The sequence below is a fragment of the Neolamprologus brichardi genome, chromosome 12 (genome assembly GCF_056152115.1).
Source record: "Neolamprologus brichardi isolate AB-2024 chromosome 12, ASM5615211v1, whole genome shotgun sequence".
NCBI lineage: Eukaryota > Metazoa > Chordata > Actinopteri > Cichliformes > Cichlidae > Neolamprologus > Neolamprologus brichardi.
Genome location: NC_142115.1, coordinates 16,311,554 through 16,331,726, shown reverse-complemented (window position 1 = coordinate 16,331,726; position 20,173 = coordinate 16,311,554). Strand labels below are relative to the sequence as shown.

Below are 20,173 nucleotides of genomic sequence, written 5' to 3'. Positions count from 1 at the left end.
CAACCATTTGCAACATGTTTGATTTGCTTTGCTAATCAGCTATGTTCATACTAACCCAGGATGAGTTAGTAAAGATTTTTGTCCATGATATGCAAGTTGCTCTGTGGCTTATTGATTTATTTTTGAAAATGGGGTTTCGAGCATCTTCTTAAAACCATTATCATAGCTGCAATGTCCACCATCCTTTTGTTACTTTCCTTGTTTCACCAGTTTCTGTGCCTAGGCTTAGAGTAAGGTACTTTGTATTGAGTGCCTACTGGTTACAGCCACCCAGCTTAGATTCCACTTAGTCTGTCTCCCTCCAAATCCTTCCTGACCTGCAGGTAGAATCATATATTCTGCCTCACTGTCTGTCTATGTTAGTGTTGAGCTTGGTGGAATAGTTAAACTTTTGCTTCACAAACTACTTTGCCCTTGCGGGGAGTGGAATAGCTCCAGAATATTAGAGCCAAATGGCTGGGACTGTAGCTAGGAAAGATTGTTTGCCTCCAGTGGGAGCATCGCCAGCTTACGCTTTCGCAAAGTTAGATGAGCGGTTTAGATAGACATTACTGGAAAATTGCCCTTTTTTAAACTTCTAAAATATTTGCTTTTATTGTAGACTATCCAGCTCCCTTCAATCTGTCTCCTTCTCACAGAGCACAAAATAGATGCCAACGTTTACACTTGGTGTCTGTTAGAGGTCTATATTGTACTTCATTAAGTTCTGGTTACTTCATTAAGTTCTGGAAAAATATGGGTGGGGTGTGGGCTGAGATGCCACTGGAGATCATCCATTGGATCTTTAAGGTGTAGTAATTTGCCGTGCATGTGGTTGCCACATATGAGGTAATGTTGTAGGTCTCTTACCTGTTTCCTAACAGGAAACTCCCAAGGCCTAACAAAAAGCAGCTTTTAACTAAAGGAGCAGGAGCACTCATCATTGCTTCCTTTCGCCCACAAAAATACCCTCAGCAAATGAGAAGACCAGATAAGCAGCGGCTGAAAATAATGAAGAACAGACACACATACACAGTCCTTCTTTTATCAGAGAGATGCACAGTGAACATTTTTAATCCCTGCTTGTGTTTGTAGAATTGGCTGTAGTAAACAAATTTGAACAATTACATTAAAAAATATATATGTGTTCAGTGGACTGATGTATACATGATAACAGGACTCTGTGTGACTTCTTTTCAGCAAATTTTTATCAATGTAAATTTGCTCATCGCGCAAGTGAACTTTAAAGAGCTAGATGTATTAGTGCCACTGTTGTCTGTTTGTATATAGACCTCTCATTATACTGCAGAAGACTGACAATGCATGGCAGCTTAACATGACTTCATTATGTATTTTGTGGATTTCTTTTGTTACACCGGTGTCTCCAGAAAATAGCCACGATTTATAATTGTGTATCGTTTTTGAAATGACTAATGAAAAATGCTTAAACTACATTCCATGCTCAATCCCATTACGAATACAAAATGTGGGAGCGTAACAGTGAGATGGATTAATTAAGCAAATTAAAACGAAGAAGCCCAGACTCACAGTAGATGATATCTTTGTCATTTGGTCATGCTGGGAGAGACAGATGTTAAGCAGCTACCATGCTTATTGTGTATTGCCATCAGACATTAATCATGAAGGAAATAAGTCAGCTGAACATTAAGTGATCCTGTTAGACAGAAAGACAAACAAACCCCCCCCCCCCCCCCCCCCGAATATTAAATAATTTACTATTTACTTTTAAACAAGTGATAACACTGTCATTACCAAAAGCTATTCCGTCAAATAACTCCTTAAGCACACTAATTAGCAGTGAATGAACTCCAGTTGGGACGTTGCCTGAGACACAGAGACAGATAATTATCTATGGCTGAAAAAAACAGTCAGCTTTCAAATCTCTGTGGCAATAACATCGTCATAAGTTTGTAACCCTGAGCTGTAGGCGACATCCATGCTTAGCTCTGTCCGGCTCTCCAGTTCTGCTGTCAGCTCCTTCAGGATCCTTTCCAGGTCGTGGTTCTTCCTGTGCATCTGCAGGTAGTTGATCTGGAGCTGTTTCTGATACCTTATAACTCTGTCTTTCTCCTTGTTCCACGTCTGCCTCTCCTGTTCAAAGCTGCTGGCTAGCCTCTTTTGAGCATTCTTCTCCTCCCGTAGCTGCTGCTTAAGTCTGTCCACCTCTCTTTGGAGGGATTCTGTGGAGGTGTGCTCATTGTTCTCTCCCTCTCGCCCCTGGTCTGTGGATTCTGAACCTTGGCTTTCCGAGGTCTGACACGGGGAATGGGTTCTGACTTGCAAACTGTGCTGCAGCCTTTGCTCTTTGGCAGTGACTAGATCCTGTTTCATTCCTTGAATGTCTTTCTCCAGTTTGCCCACTTTCTCCCTCAGAAGATCTGCCTCATTCTTTTTGCGCTGGAGTTCATTTTGGCACACCTGAATTAAAAACGGAAAATGGTCAGAACCTAGGCAGCAATTATACGACTGTTGTGAGGGATGTAACAGGCTCTAATTATGCAAAGTGCCAAATAAGCTCACTTTTTAGGACTGTAATTAAGTGTGCTAAAACATGGAAATTGAAAACCCTTTACTCAATATGCTGCAGTCAAATATAGCACATGATTGCAGGGATCCTTCCAAGCTATTGTCATATGAGCATTGTGTGAGCATTTTATGCACATGTCCGTGTCTCATCTCTGCAGTGGCGTAAACTGCAATCAGCAGACTAACCTCAATGTCTATGGTGCGGGAGTGAAGACTGTCCTCGTGGTTTTTGTTCTGTTTCTCCAGAATCTCCATTTTTGCTGTTTTTTCCTTCAGCAATGCCCTGAGGCCGACTATCTCATTCAGCTTGTGGCTGACATCCGCTTGGCACTCTCTTAGCTGCTGCTTCAACAGTGAGATCTCTCCTGTCTTTTGGCACACCTACATTCAGACAAAGACGATTATGAAGATGAAACTGTGAATTATCGTCTGTAAAGTAGGCAGTTAGGGAAACGTAAACAACTGCTTAGCCTCATGCTGTTTTAATATTGAATTGCCCCTTAATGTGTCTTTTTGTGAGTGTATTTGCCTCAAGATAGCATATACCCACAGTATTACGGATTCAACTGTAAAGTTTGTTTTACAATTAGTCTTATAAAAATCTATAAAATTAGCACAGAAACCGTGAAAAAAAACCATTAATACATTTCTCTGCCAGGAATGACTGTATGCATGGAAAGCAACACTTTCACGTGCCAAAGATTAACTGTAAAATAGATAGTTAATAAATAAGCTAATAAAATTCTGGACTCCTTGTAGCTATTTTTTTTTCTTCACCTTAAATTGTTAAAGGCTTGTGTTCAAGAGCTGTGTTCTCTAAGCTTAGTTTATCAGAGCAGATTCTTGCTGCTGATAAATGTTAGTGAGGGGTCTGGCGAGACTAAATCAGATTAGTGCAGCAACCAAACAATGAGGTGAAAGGTGCTGAAAAGCTTCTTGGAGTTGGAGTTGAAGGGAGCTTCAGAGTTGGTGATAATTCCCTTGGCAGCCTCTTTGACTGTTAATCATATATATAGAAAATCAATCAGCATTTCTCCCAAATTCTTAGGAGTTAAGTTTGCAGCTACTCACAATATAAACGTATCAATATGCACTACACTGAATGCAGTGCAAATGGCTTTCAGTTCAATTCAAGTCAATTCTTTCTTATAAGTGATAATGAAAAAGCATTAAAACATAGAAGATATTCAAGTGTTTTCTCTGGTGATGGAAGGATAGCTGGTATCCCACTTCAGCTCTGTATTGTATTACACTGGTTTTCATGCTACAAGCTTTCATGTCTAACTTACAGTATATCACATATATAACCCATGACTTACCTCCCACTGAGTTTCCTCGAGGGTCGGAGCTAGCTGTGTGCTCTCTGCCTCATAAGCCTTTAGTTTGAGCTCAATAAGCTCCTTCTCCCGGGTTAGCTTAGAAAAGTCTTCCTGAAGCCTTTCCTTCTCTGCCTGCACGAGAATTTATTTTTCCTTTCAATTATTCAAGTGGTCAAGTGTTACATGAAATATGGTTGGTAGGATAAAGATGACCCAGGAATACGTGGTTTTAAATAAAGGCAGACGAGGGCTGACCTGGAGCTGGCTGACTTGCACCTGGAGTGCTTGCTGTGTTTTTGCAGCCATTTGGGACGCTTGGCGTAGCTTTGTGGAGCATCGCTGCTTCAGCCCTTCCATCTCTTCAGCGCAGTACCTTTGTCTATCCTCAAACAGCTGGCAGGTGTCTGTTTCCTTCTCCTCAAAACTCACCTGTTGCAAAGTGATAGAGGCCTAATTACTAAGGAGTGTTCATATTCATCGTGATTAAGAGCACATGCTGTTTTTTATTTTTTATTAACCTCTACTTTTTGTCCACGTGACAGTTCTGTACCTGCAGCTCCTGTAGTTCACTTTCTCTCTCCAGCAGCTTTTGTTCCAAGCGTTCAATCAGTGACTCATCTGTAGTTATGGGAGACCGAATCCCACCTGCAGTTTCAGAGAGAGCGCTCGGCTCGTCTGCAGAGAGTGGGGAGCCGGCGTCCTCATTAGCCTTAGATACCAACCCACTGTTGTTTAAATCAGCACCGTAACTACAGTCAAGGTTAGCGCTATTCCCATTGACCCATGGAGGGAAATTGGGTTGTACTCCCTCGCTGAGGCTATTTGCAGGAGCGGAGCTGCCATCGCTGTGACTGACAGGGCCTGTGGAAGCACTTAGGCTGCCGCTGGTGCTGTGGGTGGGAAGGCTAGACATGGAGTTGCGTCCAGAGTCGGACAGAGTGCCTGAGGGGAAAGAGATAACATCGGGTACGTTCGTTTAATTTTTCATTCAACCCAAGCAAAATGTATTTTAAAGCATCAATCCATGCGTGAAATATAGACGAAAACCTGAAGTGTCCCGCTTGTCTCTAATATTTGGATTGCTTGCTTTCTTCAGAGGACAAAGGATGTGGTCCAGGCTGTTGTGGCCTGTCTCTGTGGATGAAGTCCTTGTGGGATTTACGCACTTGAAGGCAGTGGAACGGACCGATGACTTCTCAGCAGAAGTCTGGAAGAGTGAAATGGCACACAGTCAGGGCTCTTCTTCCCTACTTTTGTATTTATATTCACTGGGTTCCTCTTAGTTAACATCACAGCCAAAAGCAAGTCCTTTTTCACAGAAGTATAAAGGGCTGAATTTGAGTCACATTCTTAAACTTACAAATCATAATGACTGGCTTTACATAGATAAATATTGTCACATGCTGGAAGTCCGTACAAATGAAAGGGATAGATTTTTTTGTGTGTGTCTTTTCATATTAGAAATAGAACCACTGAAGCGTGCAGAATTGCTTCTCTACAAGCTGCCGGTATTAAAAGACACACAGCAGTAGTTGCAAGTAAAATTCACCAGACTGTCAAAAAAGGGAAAACTCATTTCAAAGATGAACTTATACTCCACATGCCCCATCTGGGCTGTCCAAGAATGTCACAAGCAGTGCCATACCTTTGCTTCTTTCTGTCCTCTTTTCCTTCCTTCTGCATCCCACATCTCTCCTCCATGTGCTGTCTGAGGGAAGATGAATAGCCCTTTTCAGTGATATTAATAATATGAGCTATTGCTGAAGTGTAAGAGGTAAAGCTTGTGAACTCAGCATTCTTTCACACTGACTTCATGGCTGGGATGCCTTTCCTTATGTTTTTTTCTTTCTATCTCTCAAATTCTCTTTGGCCCTTGATCCGTCGCTTTATTTTTATTTTTCCTTAGTCTGTGCTGTCTACTTAAATCCCGCCCTTCCTCCTCCTCAAGGTAGCCAAGCCCCGTCCATGAGGCCTAAAAACCTATAGAAGACGATGCTGTTTGCTTTGGTATTCTTGGCACAGAGAAGACTTTTCTGAAAAGATCAAGGCACCCTTAGGTCATTAATCTGGGAGGGAGTGATTAATAAGCTGGGAAGGTCCTACACAGGTTATGAGGAATAGCTGCTACTTATTAAACTACCTGCTGTGCATGTTTTATCCTCCACTTCGCTGTGAGGTTGTTAAAGTCTATTTCAGCTACTCAGCATGACTTCTTAATGGTTGTCAGGATAACCATAGCAACTGTTCCAGTTAAGGAAAGCACAGTGAAGCTACATTTTTTATAAGGGCATGAAAATACAGTACATCATGATCTCAATTAATATCTAAATGTATTACTTTAAACTTATTTGCTTAATGTTTTGGGTTGTCAAAGATGAACGCAGCAGCATCTAGGATTGGAAACTAAAGACTTATGAAACTGTGTTAGAGTTTAATTCTTTTTTATGATGGCCAACAGCAAAGGGCAAAAGGCAAAAGTCAAATCCAGTCTTTGCTTGTGACTTTGCTTGCTTGGACTTGATAAACCATAGACTGACATCACAATGGCTCCATCCATCTTCCACACAGGAGCCTATGACATATACAGTCATGTATAAAATTAAGTTTTTCACAGGACTCTATGCAGTCTACGTAAACCCTTACTGCTTCTGTAGGAATTATGAGAGTAATTAGCAGTCAGGTGATGCTAATGAAATATACTCTATTAATTTACCATCAGCTCAAGTGTGGGTGCCTCTATAAAAGCAGAATTGTTTAGTGTAAATGCTCCAGAACAGCAAGTATCAGCAATGATCTCAGTAAAACTATTTTTGTTGCCCATCTTTATGGTTATATGGTCTATGGTTATAAGGCCACAATCTGAAGTCTGTCATTATACAGTGAGAAAGATTATTTACAAGTGCAAAACATTCAGGACAACTGTTGGTCGTAACAGGAGCAGAGGAGGAGGAACAGGAGAGGATCTTCCACCTCCAGGTCAAACTGTTTGGCCATAATGCACAGCATTATGTTTGTTGAAAACAGAACACAACATTTCAGCTCAAACACCTCATAAGATCTGTTAAACACAGTGGTGGAGGGCTCATTATTTGGGCTTCTTTCCTTTGTTCTTTTTCTTCAGTAATTGAGGGCATGCAACAGGAAAATGACCCCAAGCATGGCAGCAACTTTTCAACAGAATGGCTGAAAAAGAAAAGAAGTCTAGACCTCAACCTAATTGAAATGCTGTGACGGGACCTTAAGAGAACTGTGCATAAACAAATGAGCTGAAGCAATGTTGAAAAGCAGAGTGGACCAGAAATCCTCCACAACAAGTGGAAAATGATTACTTCAGGTTGTTGCTGTTAAAGGTCTTTCTACAAGCTACTGAATCGCAGTTTACTCCGTTTTTCCATGGACTGCATAGAGTCCTGTGAAAACTTTCTTTTTCACCTGACTGTGAAAAAGAACTCAGCTAGCAACCAGTTAGCGTCATGCTGGAGGGAGCTGCCAGCCTGACTGTGTCTGATGTATAAACTGTATAAAAGAATGAGATAGCTGCTGTAATTTCAATTAAGTGGATTGTGGGCAGTGGCTGTGAAGCCTGTGGGCACCATCGTCTTGGATATATTGATCACCTTGGATTAGAGGATGGAGCCGAAGAGGAAAGATAGTCGAATCTGACTGAAAATCAATCATTACAGTAGCCAAGCTCTGCTTTATTCTTTATAATCAACAATGCACGACCTATAACATGAAGCTAGTCAAGGAAACCATACATCTATTAGAAAAAGGTTAACAGAGGTAATAAATTACCGTAAGCTAAATTCTAGATCAGGTTCTTTTTGCCACCTGCTGGCCATATGAAAAATGCAAGCCCAAGGGACATCTTTCCCTAAATTAGCCCCACCTTTCATAAACATGGGCTATATCTGCTACTTTATTTACAGTTTTTTTTGTCATTTTTGTAGCCTTGAGCACTAACTTGTAGGTGTCTGATTGCCTAGCAACAGCTGTAATGAGAAACAGCTGGAATAAATTGGTTAATTTTTTTGTGCTTAACCTTTTAAATCTTGTCTTATATTCTAAGAATAGCACGATTAAGCATGGAGGAAGAAAACAACAACAACACCAGGCTCACCTTCTCAGTCACATTTCCAGACATGAGCAGCAGTTTTGGTTGCATCTGCCCATCAGATTTCCCATTTCTGTTTACCTGTCCCTCCGCTGATCTCTCTCTGTGGTGCGTTGACCTCTGTTTATTGCTTACCTTGTGTGAAACAGAATAAATCTGTTACCTCAAAGCACCGTTGCATGTTGTAATTTTTTCATTCTCACATGCCATCAAAACCCCCCAAAACATGTCATCTCACCTTAATATAAAAAAAATCTTCGCTTCTTCCAGACCTTGAGTGGGAGAGGCCTTTGGAGGGATGAGTGGAGGATGAGGAGCCCTGAGTGAAGCCGCACTTCAGTAACCCGTCAAGGCTGCAACCTCCACTCTTTCTGTGGCTGCTTGTTCCCTCCTTTAACCTGTGCTGAGATGCCTTGCAGTGCTTGCTGCTGAGGCTGTTGTCACTGAGGACACTGCTGACGCTACCCATGGTCCTGTAGGCAAACGCACGGGCGAGATGCAGCTAAAGTCTAAACGGTGAGGTTACACTGAAGTAAGGGAAAGGTTCATCTCGTGACCCCACGGAGGTTCTGTCAGTTGCTTCATCTGTGAAATGAGAAAAGGATAAACATAAAGGATGCACAGTATCATTAAACAGAAGATTTTTATTCCATGGAAAGGATACAGCCTTATTTTAGTTGCTCAACTCATAGTTTACTTTTGATGCGTATCACTGTTGTTTAATTGTTGTTCAGTCTATTGTGCAGTGTTGAGGCAGGTGTTTAAATTTGCAAAGCAAACTAAGTGGAAAAAAAAGTGTCTATCTTGGCACTTTGCCTGGCTGTGTATGTTTAGATTTATGACTCAGCCGTTAAATTTGACAAATAACCCTTTGGGTGCCCTTCCTCTAAACAAACTGGCAATTAGACTACTTACTGCCTTCTCAACAATTGGCTGGGGCTGCCATCTGAATATTATTTTCTATTTGCTATTGTTTTGGAACATATTACAGATAGACCGGCAGCAATTATGAAATAAAGATTAAGTGCACAGAACCTGTGTAAATTTATGTAGTTAACATTTCTAATTACAGTCTACAAGGACATTTATTTGCACAGTCACACATTATGAGTGTGACTGTGCAGTTGTCCTCATTTTCCTCGCCTTCTTTCAAAGATAACCAGACCCCAGATGTTGCTATCATGATCTCTAACCCACAAGGGAAAAGTCCCCTCAGCAGCAGATAAAGGGCTCCTAGAACCACATGGTCCTGAGCTTTTAAGCATTTAATAATGGCCACAGCAACAAAGCCTGTGACTAACGACCTCCTATAAGTTATATATATCTAAGCTATTGCATTTGGCTTGAGTTTAATTCATAATTTATGGTTGCCCTCCAGTGTTTGTAAGGAAACTAACTCTCATTGTACTGTTTCTGAAATGCCTCATAGGGAGTGCTGATCAAGGCTGTGACTTTTTATTCACCTTAAAACAAAAGTAAGGGAATTGAGACATTTAAAAAAATGCTTTTAAAATCAACAAGACACCAACTGACACAGAGTGGCATGCATACAGAAGAATAAAAGTATTGTTGGGATATAGCAGAAAAGAAATATTTTTTGATCAGTCTAGATGAATACAAGAAAGGAAAGCACATCCAGAAATACACAAAGACCACTAATAATAAGAGACATCTTCAGCACTGCTTCAGTTTTGATTCTCAGTTTTGTTCAGGATAAAATTCCAAGTATATTCTACAAACTAAACATATACTGAAAATGTTGAATAATGGCTAATGATGGTAAATTCGCACTCGCAAGAGTCTAAAGCGAGGCAGTCTTGTGCACCACTCTAGTAAAGAGTCTCTGACATGCCTGTGTCTGCTGCTGTTTTATTGTCCCTGAGTGACTGCTGCTAAATCTAAACTCTAGCTTTCACCATCATTCTCAGATATTAGCATCTACCGCTGACATGGGACTGATGTAATGAACAATAGATTTTACTTACTGCCAGGTCAAACTAAACATCCATCTCTAGCAAGGCCGCTGCAGAGTCATCTATCCAGCCCCGAAGAAAACAAAAAAGCAGACATGTGTACGTCTCTGTGCGCGCGGGTGTGTGCATGTGTGTGTGTGTATGAACGAACAAGCAGCAAATGCAAACACTATCACCACGGCCAGGGTCTGCTAACTGTTTGTGAAGGGGGTGGATCTTCCTGCTTTTCTTTTCAGCCTGTAACCGGCTTTGCATCATAACTGACATGTAAATTCAAGTGTGTGTATGTGTGTTGTTGGACCTCCCACTCCTCTCAGGGGATCCAGTGTACAACATGTGCTCCATAGAACTGGCGTGTGCCGCTCAAGTGATTAACTCTCAGCCTTCACAAAAGATCTTTTACACTCCCCCCCTTCACAGTGCACCTCCCTCCACTCTGCACAATCACCCGCATACACCCCGTTTGTGCATTCACTAACTGTGTTATGCCCATTCATCCTTCCCTCTCTCCTTTTTTTCCATCAGTCCCTCCCTCATCCATCCGTCCCACTTGGTGCCCTGCACCCACCCTGAATAAACAACAGTTCATCCTAAGGAGAAAAAAAGGCGCTCGCCCTCTGTCTTTTGGCTCTTTGTCTGTTGAAGTGTGCCTTCTTTGTGTGGACTCTTCTGTGCCAGTTGATGTATTCTCTCCAAACAGCCCAGGACCATATTTGACTGTTAAATAAATGACTAGTCCTCAAAATAAGAGCGCTGGAGAGCATCGGTTTTGGAGCGATTTACCACCATTCTGCCTTTATGCTGTTTGTTCAGGCATACACCCACAGACCCACTCTTTCACACACACCTTTGCGCGTCAACACAAATTGCACACACTCTCACAGTGTCATTGCTGGAGTCCAGCTCTCTCTAAGGCAGTAAAGCATTCAGCATCCCACAGAGCCCAGACTGTTGACAAAAACCCTTGTGGATGAAATACAATCAAGCCTGGCAACAGGAAAATATACAAGGCACTGTGATCCACATAACAAACAACAACAACAAGGGAGAAGATATGGCCTTTCTCTGCAACTGACAAAACAAGTTTAAATCTTACAACCCATTTTTGTCACAAGTAAACATATACTTTGTGTTAATGTGAGGAAGCAGAGTGCTTTGCCATGCATCTAGACAGAGCACAGCAGATTTACTGATACTGATAATGTGAAACAAAAATCAATGTGACAAAAATCACTTGTTTAAAATTGAACTGATAGCGTGCTGTGCAAAGAAGCAAAGCTCTATACTATGGGCTCTGGATGTGCAGACAGAATTGCAGAAAAGTGAGTCATATTGCATCATACTGTCTGAAACCTTTCACCATAAAGTGTTTTCACAGTCTTTTTGCTCTTTGTGTAATAATATACAATAATTCTGTTGATGTGCCATAATTTTTTTCAGCGAGGCTATTCACTCATGCTTTCAGCCGGCTGCCATTGTTCCTCAGTTAGTCGTGTTCAGACCCTGAAGCCTGCTTTCTGAACAATGATCCTGACATTTTACTTTTGTTACTCCTGACATGGTACTCAGAACTGATCAATTTCACGTCTGTTTGACGCAAATATAGCAATTTGAAAATCTTTTCATTGCCCCTTCATTCGAAAAATTTAATAAGCAATATAAACAGTTGATTCCACAGCCTTTGAGGGGACAGCGTGATTTAAGACCTCTGGTGTGTTGGGACTGGGGAGTGTGAGTTTGTGTGGATGCATGCAGATATCTAATCACATATCTGACTGCCTGCATGTTTTTCAGTGTCTGCACAAAAGAGTGTTGTGCACTCGCTTATTGTGTGTGTCTCTGTGTGCAGGCAGGGGATGATGTGTGTGTGTGTGTGAGCGTGGGCGCTGTGTCATCTAACCCCAGCTGACCTGCTTGACACAAAGCCCTACCCCGCACAGGACCAGCTGACACTACACACCCCTGTTCCCCACCCCCCACTCCCCCACCCGAAAACACACTCACACATACATACACACACACACTCACAGAGCATAGCCAATCCATTAGCCCAGCCAATGGCAGACAGCAGTAAGTGTGTTATAAACATCCAGGATTTATACCTGTCTCACAATGACCATGAAACTCTCCTCTGTTCTCACTGTACCTCTACACTGCCACTGTGCCAGATGGCATCTTTTTAATTCTCACTCTTTTTATGGTAATTTCTAACAGATGCATGGCTAATCTCTCCGGTTCACTATATGTTTTTTTAGGTCATTGTTGGGCAGCTTATTTTTCTTTGTTCTCTTGTGCATTCAACATCATCAATCTCATTTGTTTTCCTTACATTTCAGAGACCAGCGTACTTAAAGTAAATTTTAAGCTACTAGTTCTAACTACTGTTTTGCTTTGCGTAAGGCTAAAATTCATTTAAGTATTTGTTGTTTGAGGCTTTTAATGTAAGTTAAGCTAACTTGAGTTAACTTAAACATTTGAACAAAACAAGTATTATTTTACCTTATTTACAGGTGTTTTTTTTTTTTTAATGATTGAATTAAACATGAAGTGGTCAAAGGGTGAGATATTTTGATATTTGGTCATTTGTATGACTATAAATTCAAAAATACTTCCCAGAATGCAATGCTCAACAATATCTTAAACCCGTCATCTGAACAAAGGCTACAGTTTGAAATACAGCATTTCTATTCTATTCATGTTACATTAATACTTTTTTGGAGACATGTAAGGACACCATACAGAGTATCAAGAACAACAGAAGATTTATACAACAATTTACACAGAATATAAATTATTACTAAATAATGTACAAAATCTGCAGTTGTTGTTCTCTACCAGTAAAGTTTAGAGATGGACCGATCTGATAATACATATCGGTATTGGTCTGATACTAACCTAAATTACTGGATCGGATATCGGAGAGAAATAAAAAATGTAGTCCAATCCGAAGTATCACAAAATCACCTTACAAAAACACGCTACTTGGTGTAACCCAGATCGCATCGGAACAGTATGTGTCATGTGATAGAGCGGCTGTTGGCATCTGTTGGAGCATTTGGAGCCTGGCTACATGCTTCCTAACCACGCCATTTCATCTATCCCAGATAAGTAAAGCAAGTGTGTAAGTTCATCCCTGAATGTTTGCATAGTATTTCCACGTTAAGCTTAACAACTGATATGTTGAGCCACAGCTGGACACAGCTGGAGTCCCATATTGAGGTGAAAAGGAAGTGATTTGTTCCGTACTTCAGCTAGAATTTAAACATAGACACAAAGCTGGAGTTATTCTGTCTTTGCTGCTCAGTTGCATCTACTTCTTTCATTCACTCCCCCTCCCTCTCCTGTTATTACTTAAAACATGAAACTGATCAATGATCAGCTGATCGGCTTTTCCTCTTTCTTGTTTGTTTATCGCCCACTTTGCGCTAGAAAGAGGAGACCAGCGGATAAACAACAGCAGCACGTTTAAGTGTGAAAAGCTGTTGTTAAAATTTATTTAATATTAATTTCTAGTATCAGCTGATGTTTGCTGGTCATGATATCCGTTTGGATATGTGGTGAGAGGGAAACAAGAAGATGAAACCAGGAGATGTCCTTACTGAATCATCAGAGCTGAGCAGGTGATGGAGAAACAGGTTTACCTTTTAGGTGACATGAATGAGTTGAAGGTAAGTTATGAACTGTTTCTGAGAGACAAATAACACCAGGATCCTTTTCTATGTAGCTGACGGCTGGTAACTGTGCAGGGGCGGCTCTAGCAAAGTATTGCCAGGGGGCCAGATAGGGCATTAACAGGAAAAGGGGGGCACAAAGAAATATTTTTCTTTATTATGTCATTTAAAAACTTTGAAGAAATAATTATCTGAATCTTACAAAAAAAGTGGTCATCTGATTAAATGTATATATATCCCCCGTCCCTCTTCTCAACTGTTTTTCTTTCCCTCCTTCTTTCTCCCTTTTCTTTCCCCCAGTCAAGTCTGTCCCGTATTCAGCAAGTGAAAATAAAATAAATAAAAGGTGAATCAAATGGACCATTACGGCAAAGCTGGGATGGTCAATTTGGTAAAGAAAATCCGTTGGGCATCTTTCTTCGCCTTTAGACAATAATTCTGATGGCAAAAGAGCCAAACGGGACAGGCACAAAAAAAAAAAAGAAAAAAGAAAAAAAGAAAAAGAAAAAAAGATTAAATGTATAGAAATCCATTATTGTATATAGTAACTAATAAGTCTAATATACACCCTAGTAAGTTATAGTACTTTTTCCTTTGGGAAGGTACCATCTGTGCAGTCTGCAATTCTGTTGAAGAAAGATGTTGAATCTATTTAAATATTGTAGAAAAATAATTAATTTCTGTGCATTTGTTTTACATTGCATTAAATTAAAGTTGATTACATCAATTAAGGGCGGGGGTGGTTTCCTAATTTTTTCTGGGAGTTGGCAACCCTATTACTTAGGTTGCTTAATATTTCCACTAAGTACTCTTTAAAATACCAGATTAGGGAGGATGGTGTAGGTTTAAATTTATTAAATTGATCAGTGTTGCTGAACTATAAAATGTTTTGGGTGGAGTGTATTTTTTTCATACAGGTATAGCAGAATAGCTTCAGTGTCTTGTTTTTTTTAAACTTGAATATGAACTTATACAAAATACAGCAAGATATTTAAAAAAAGAAGTTTTATTGATTACAAAATATGCTGTATCGGTATTGGCAGATATCCACATTTATGATATTGGAATCGGTATCGGACATTAAAAAGTGGTATCGTGCCATCTCTAGTAAAGTTATTATGCTCAAATTTGTATGCATGTAATTTTTAATCTTAACTTTTGATTAAAAAAATGGAGATATACATGCAAACGCATACTATTTTAGCAAAAACTCATTGTGCATGCCGGCTTATCAGTGTATATTAAACCAGATTGTGATTTTACAGTCAGTATATGTCACTGAGCTTACTGTAGGTTTCCCCATGAGGAGCAGTAAAATGATAAATGAATTATGCTAAAGGCATTAGTGTGTCCCAACTTTTTACCTGTAAAATCTGGATTGCACTTTTATTGCTTCCAGCCACGTCAGTCTAAATAAATCTTTATAGCCTACGGTTCGATCCTCTGAATGCAAAATGATGAATGCGCTGCTCACAGTGTGATGTAACGCATTAGATAACTGGAATCAATCTTTGGCTCACACTAAGTAAATAATGGTTCACAGACAATGAAATGGACATTCCTATTATCCCACCATGACAGTGAAAATTAAAATCACCAATTACGGTGCGAAGAGAAGAAGACACAGTTTACATATGACAGCTGAGTATTTCACAGAGACTAATCGGTGCATAGGTTGAATTATTGAAAAGTAATACTCTTTCTCTGTCATTCTCTGAAGGCTGTCAATGCCTCAGTCTCTCTCCCCCCCCCCCCCCCCCCCCTCTCTCTCTCACACACACACACACACACACACACACTTTCTCTATCTTGTGTCTTTCTCACAAGACTGAGTTGTGGGGATGAGTAATGTGGCCTCCAGCAGAACATCAACTGGGAATGAAGTGTGGAACAGAGACGGTCATCTATCTTTCACTTTCACTGCTAACACATCTATCTACTGACCAAGCACACAGGCACACACACACATGTACACACACACACACGCACACACACACACACACACACACACACACACGATGACATCCAATAGCAGCTAATTGGGTAATCCTTTTAGTGCATTGTAAAGGAGATCGAGCATGAATAGGGCTTCAATGCTGAAGTGCAGAATACCAGACACTCATTACTGCCCTGAAGTAGGGAGATGGAATACCAGGCACAGAGAGAGGCACAAGCAGAAAGAGAAAGACACTGACTTGGAAGGACTGTGTGTGCATGAGAGAAGGGTATTTATTCTGTGCAGCTAACATTGCATTATCCATTGACAACTACTGTATTGCCCAGCATACAGCCCATATATCCTCTGTTTGAGATATAAGGATCAGGATACAGAAAGAGGTTTAATTATGAATAATAAAAGTAAACAATTTTTGCACATTAATGTCATCTCAGTGTCTCCTTTTGAGACCAGGCAACTTTGACTAGAGCTCAGCTTTTAGTGAGACCCCCCAGCCCGAAATTAGATTGCATTCAGATGCTATTATGTGCATCCAAATGAGACATTAGGTCAACCAAACCATCAACCTCCATGGGTTTTAATAGATAAGGAGGTCGTCTGCACTATTCATTGGCTCTGTATGGCTGGCCAACTACTGCTCTTGTAGTGCGTACATTTGCATAACCTTGGCAGTTGGAGTGTAGGGGAAAATGTATTTTTAATGGAGTCTAAATGGGAATCTTTAGTGCCGCGACAAGCATGGAAACTAATGCTCATGAATTCAAGAAGTCCTAAAATTAAATATCTCAAATGTCCTTTTATATTTCCTTATTGAGCTGCATCCGCCCATACTCGATTGGTTATTACCTTACAATGCGTTTCTGCACCTTTTTGTTGTAATACCTCAAACATGCGCAGTGCCATGGAACCAGTCCAAAAAAGGTTTTAAAGACTTGCATGCATCTTCTGTTAGATAGCTCTTATCAAAGTCCAGCTCAGCTGTCATAAAATATTAACTTCTCTGGCTTTTATTCCTCTCTAAAAACAGCAACTGAAAATGTAACAAATGGAAGCGCTTTTTAGACGTTCTGAATTATTGCTCACCCATTACTTGCACATATACTTTTTCCATTACTTGTCACCCTGTTCCATTCGTGTGTGATATGACAGCCTTTTTATTATAAAATTCAAATTTGATCGATTACCATAAAAGCTTTGTTGCGATGTTGTTTGCACATTAACGGAGGATTCGGAAAAAGACTTCATGGTTATGGTCAGAAATATAGAAGTCAAACCGGCTAATATATTTTACTAGTGTCAGATCAGTTATTTTTTTCTGGTGTTATAAAGGTGTTATAATGCCTCATCAGGCTATATTTTGTATCAATGATAGGGCATGAGAACTTTCAGTATATAGACGTTTGGGTTTCTCACATAGTCACACACACTTATTATGATATATCTTAGTTTAAGAGAGGATAACATGTATAGGTAGGTAGAAAAGAATGAGGCCTTTCCTGGCACTGAAGCCTGATGACCCCCAAAAGCTGAATACTCAATGATAAGATTGTCATTCTTGAGCATAACTGCCTCCCATCCTCCTAATCTTCTGTGGCTGTGCGTGTGTGTGTGGATGGTGTAATGTGGGAGTAAGAGGAAGTAAGGAGGAAGACACAATGAGCTCACTTTAAGGGGGTCTATATCATCCCAAAAGCAGCTGGAGACATTTGCTGCAGGCGATACCTGTGCTCAGCTCCAAAATAAAGGCCCTTGACCTTGTTTTGCTACTTTGTTCATTACAGGGAAACTTTTTTTCAGCAGTCTGACTTGGGATAATTGGGAAGAGCCATAAGCCGCTGTTTACTTCTAAACAGAAACCGTTTCTATTCCTGAAAAGTTGACTACTGTGGATGTTGGAATGTTGGGTTGCCGTGCTTCTTTGGCAGAGCCTTCATTCACGAGTGGATGCTGTTATATAGGTATCTAGGACAGTTATTTTAAGAAGCATCTCCTTTAGCAGGTCATGACAGCTTCAAATGATTGTCACACGGTAATGAGCAAAGCATTCGTTATTGAAAAAAAAGCCAAAAAACAACCCAAAACAGAATCATCTGTCAAGTCAAGATATTTACATAAAAATTATCTCTGCTATGCACATAAAAAACAGACAAACAAACATCTCAGCCAGTGAAATGACAGGGAACTGTCTATTCCCATTTCTTTTTTACTCTCACATTGCTTGGTACAATTCCTCCCCTGTGTTTTTCTCCACACAATAATTTGGTACAAACAAAGCTGAACATGCCTGTACTAGTGCCCTATACTTACCCACTCACCTTGTCACCTGCACAATGTACAAGAATTCATGTTCTCAGCAGGTCTCAACACATATCTCACTGTACGCGAGTGTGACAGAAACTGGGAGTTGGCGAAACAGCTCTCCTTCATGTGTTACAATTAATTGTATAAAAGAAACAGAGCAATATTTAGGAACCATGGGTTGGTGGGGGGTTACTTTAGGTAATCACTGGGTGGGGAATACACTTGAAAATCATGTTGAAAACACCTATAACTACCAGCTTAGCCTTCAGGGGTATTTATATCCCAGGAGTTGTTGTGCTTATATCAAATCAAACCTCACGCTGGTCCCTATTATTTTAAGCTTTTTTTAAAAAAACAATAGTTTGCCCAGTAATGGCTGAGCTGAATGAAAAGAGCACGAGTGGCAGTTTTCTGGGTCGAAATCAGACATTTCATTTATAGCCAGTGTGTCCTCATGCACAGAGATGATTTCATTTTAAAATACAGTTTGCATTTAACAAGCAAAAGCCTTGGACTGCTTCCATGCATAGAAACTTTGGAATTATTATTAATGTTAGCTGTAATTTGGTATGATCATAAAGTGATCCTAGTTCACCTTACTTAAACTTTGCAAATTGCACACTTAAATAAGGAGGAATCTGCTTGTATCCTGCATGAACTGCAAGGCTTTGAGCCTCGCACAAGTCTCTGCCATCATTTCAGATCTAGTCAGAAAGCCATGCTGTCTTTGAGTACCTGTAGTGGTGACTTACCTCCATTTATTCCTTGCCTCCACAGTCTCAGTCACTTCTGCTTTTGCCCTGTATCCCCAAGCTTTGTGATCTATGAGCAAACCATCCTTAGCTGAACACTGGCAGGGCCGGTGTGGGGAAAAAAGTGACGTCTGCTTTTGTTGTTTGAGGTCTCTTAGGTTCCTTTCCTCAAACCTCTTCAATACCTGGAACACTCAGTCCGTCCCGTCTCCCATACTCTCTCACATTCCTTCAGAAACTTCTCTCTCGCTCTCTCTTTCTCTCTCCCCTCCCCTCTCTGTATTCTTCTTGCCTCTCCCCTGAACTCCCTCCCACTCTCTCCTTCAATCTTAACATTTGCCACTCTGTCTCATCCTCCTTCCAGCTTTGATATATATTTTATTGTTTTTTCAAAGCCTTTTGGACCATTCAATAAAAAAATGTTATTTTTCTTAGCATTATTAGTTATGTTAGATAAATATATATACTTATATATATGTATTTGTCCACTATTTCTTTGGGATTTATGCTTGTTCTTGTTCCCTGCAAACATCGCTCCACCTGTCTCTTCCTACTTTTCTTCTTTACTCTCACTGTCTTTTTGCTCTTTCACTGGCAATAACTAACTGCCTCTGTATCCATACAGACCGTAAATCATCCATCGCCACACCTCTAAGGCATACTCAGTTTTCGAAAGCGGTCAAAATACCTCAGTGCTTGAAAGTGGACAGTGTCAAAAATGAATCCCATAGTGTTCTTTTCTTGTGAGACCATGTGTGACAGTGTAATTACTTGAACCTGTGCAGCCCATATGTGTGCATGTGTGCACCAGCAGGTAAGTTAGTGTGTGGCTGTGGGGCGGATGACTCATACTGTTACCCACCTTGCTGCGCTGCTGTAGATTGAACCCGCTTCACTGCGTCAGCCGACTTTGTCTTCTATCGCGTACACAAAGGAAGCTCTGATTTGGTTTATTTATGTTACAGATGAGTTGAATAAATCACCAGGATGGCAGGTTATAACCCCACAGCGTAGTCTTGGCAGAATACCCATTTGATGTGCCTCAGCTCCCGTTTCGTCTTTCTGTGTCCGTCATGTTTCTCTGTTCCTGTCTGCATATCTTTCTTCTTGGTGTTCGTTTCACCTTTTCTTTATCTTTCTTCCTTTACAGTCTAAACTCATTTGTTATTCTTAATCTTCAGCCCCAGAAACCTCAAAGACTCCTGCATCACAATTAGAAGTATCTAAACTTCTCCGTCGTTCAGGATTAATGCAGTAAAATAAAGTTTGAACTCCTTTGTTGGCTGTGAATAAAAAGTTCTATAAGTGCTCATTGCCATCTGGGCATATTTGGTGGAGATACAAAGACTTCTGTCGGTGTTGTTGATGTGCCAGATTTTCTTGAACTGACACTGCGCTTTAGAGCCTGGGCGATGATATGTAATCAGCAGCCAGGAGCACAGTCAGAGATACACCTTTATACTCAATGGGTGGCAAAATAGGCATGCCTATATTTAATAGTGTGTTTGGGGCAATTGTTAAAAGCCTGTAATTTTAGTCGTGACCAATCTCGTTTCAGTG

At 40.5% G+C, this 20,173-nt stretch overlaps 1 protein-coding gene across 2 annotated transcripts; it reads right to left on the bottom strand.

Annotated features, from left to right (window-relative positions):
• Positions 1-1,693: 1,693 nt before the first annotated feature.
• Positions 1,694-18,814, bottom strand: lzts1 (leucine zipper, putative tumor suppressor 1). 2 transcript variants are annotated; one of them, XM_035905162.2, is made up of 10 exons: positions 18,614-18,814; positions 8,198-8,544; positions 7,966-8,094; positions 5,491-5,553; positions 4,893-5,052; positions 4,396-4,787; positions 4,101-4,274; positions 3,846-3,977; positions 2,713-2,907; positions 1,694-2,418 (listed from the first exon to the last, which is right to left on the bottom strand). In XM_035905162.2, the coding sequence occupies exons 2-10, from the start codon at positions 8,426-8,428 to the stop codon at positions 1,876-1,878; spliced, it is 2,019 nt and encodes a 672-aa protein (XP_035761055.1). In that variant the 5' UTR covers positions 8,429-8,544; positions 18,614-18,814; the 3' UTR covers positions 1,694-1,875. The 2 variants fall into 2 exon arrangements, with proteins under 2 accessions (XP_035761055.1, XP_006784128.1); XM_006784065.3 differs by lacking the exon at positions 18,614-18,814 and adding an exon at positions 9,945-10,117.
• Positions 18,815-20,173: the final 1,359 nt, after the last annotated feature.

Excerpts from the sequence above, each read along its gene's own strand:
- lzts1 (XM_035905162.2), bottom strand. The coding sequence starts at position 8,428 with ATGGGTAGCGTCAGCAGTGTCCTCAGTGACAACAGCCTCAGCAGCAAG. Across the intron at positions 5,053-5,490 it reads GAGGACAGAAAGAAGCAAAG|ACTTCTGCTGAGAAGTCATC; the intron begins GTATGGCACTGC and ends TCACTCTTCCAG. Across the intron at positions 3,978-4,100 it reads TGCAAGTCAGCCAGCTCCAG|GCAGAGAAGGAAAGGCTTCA; the intron begins GTCAGCCCTCGT and ends ATTCTCGTGCAG.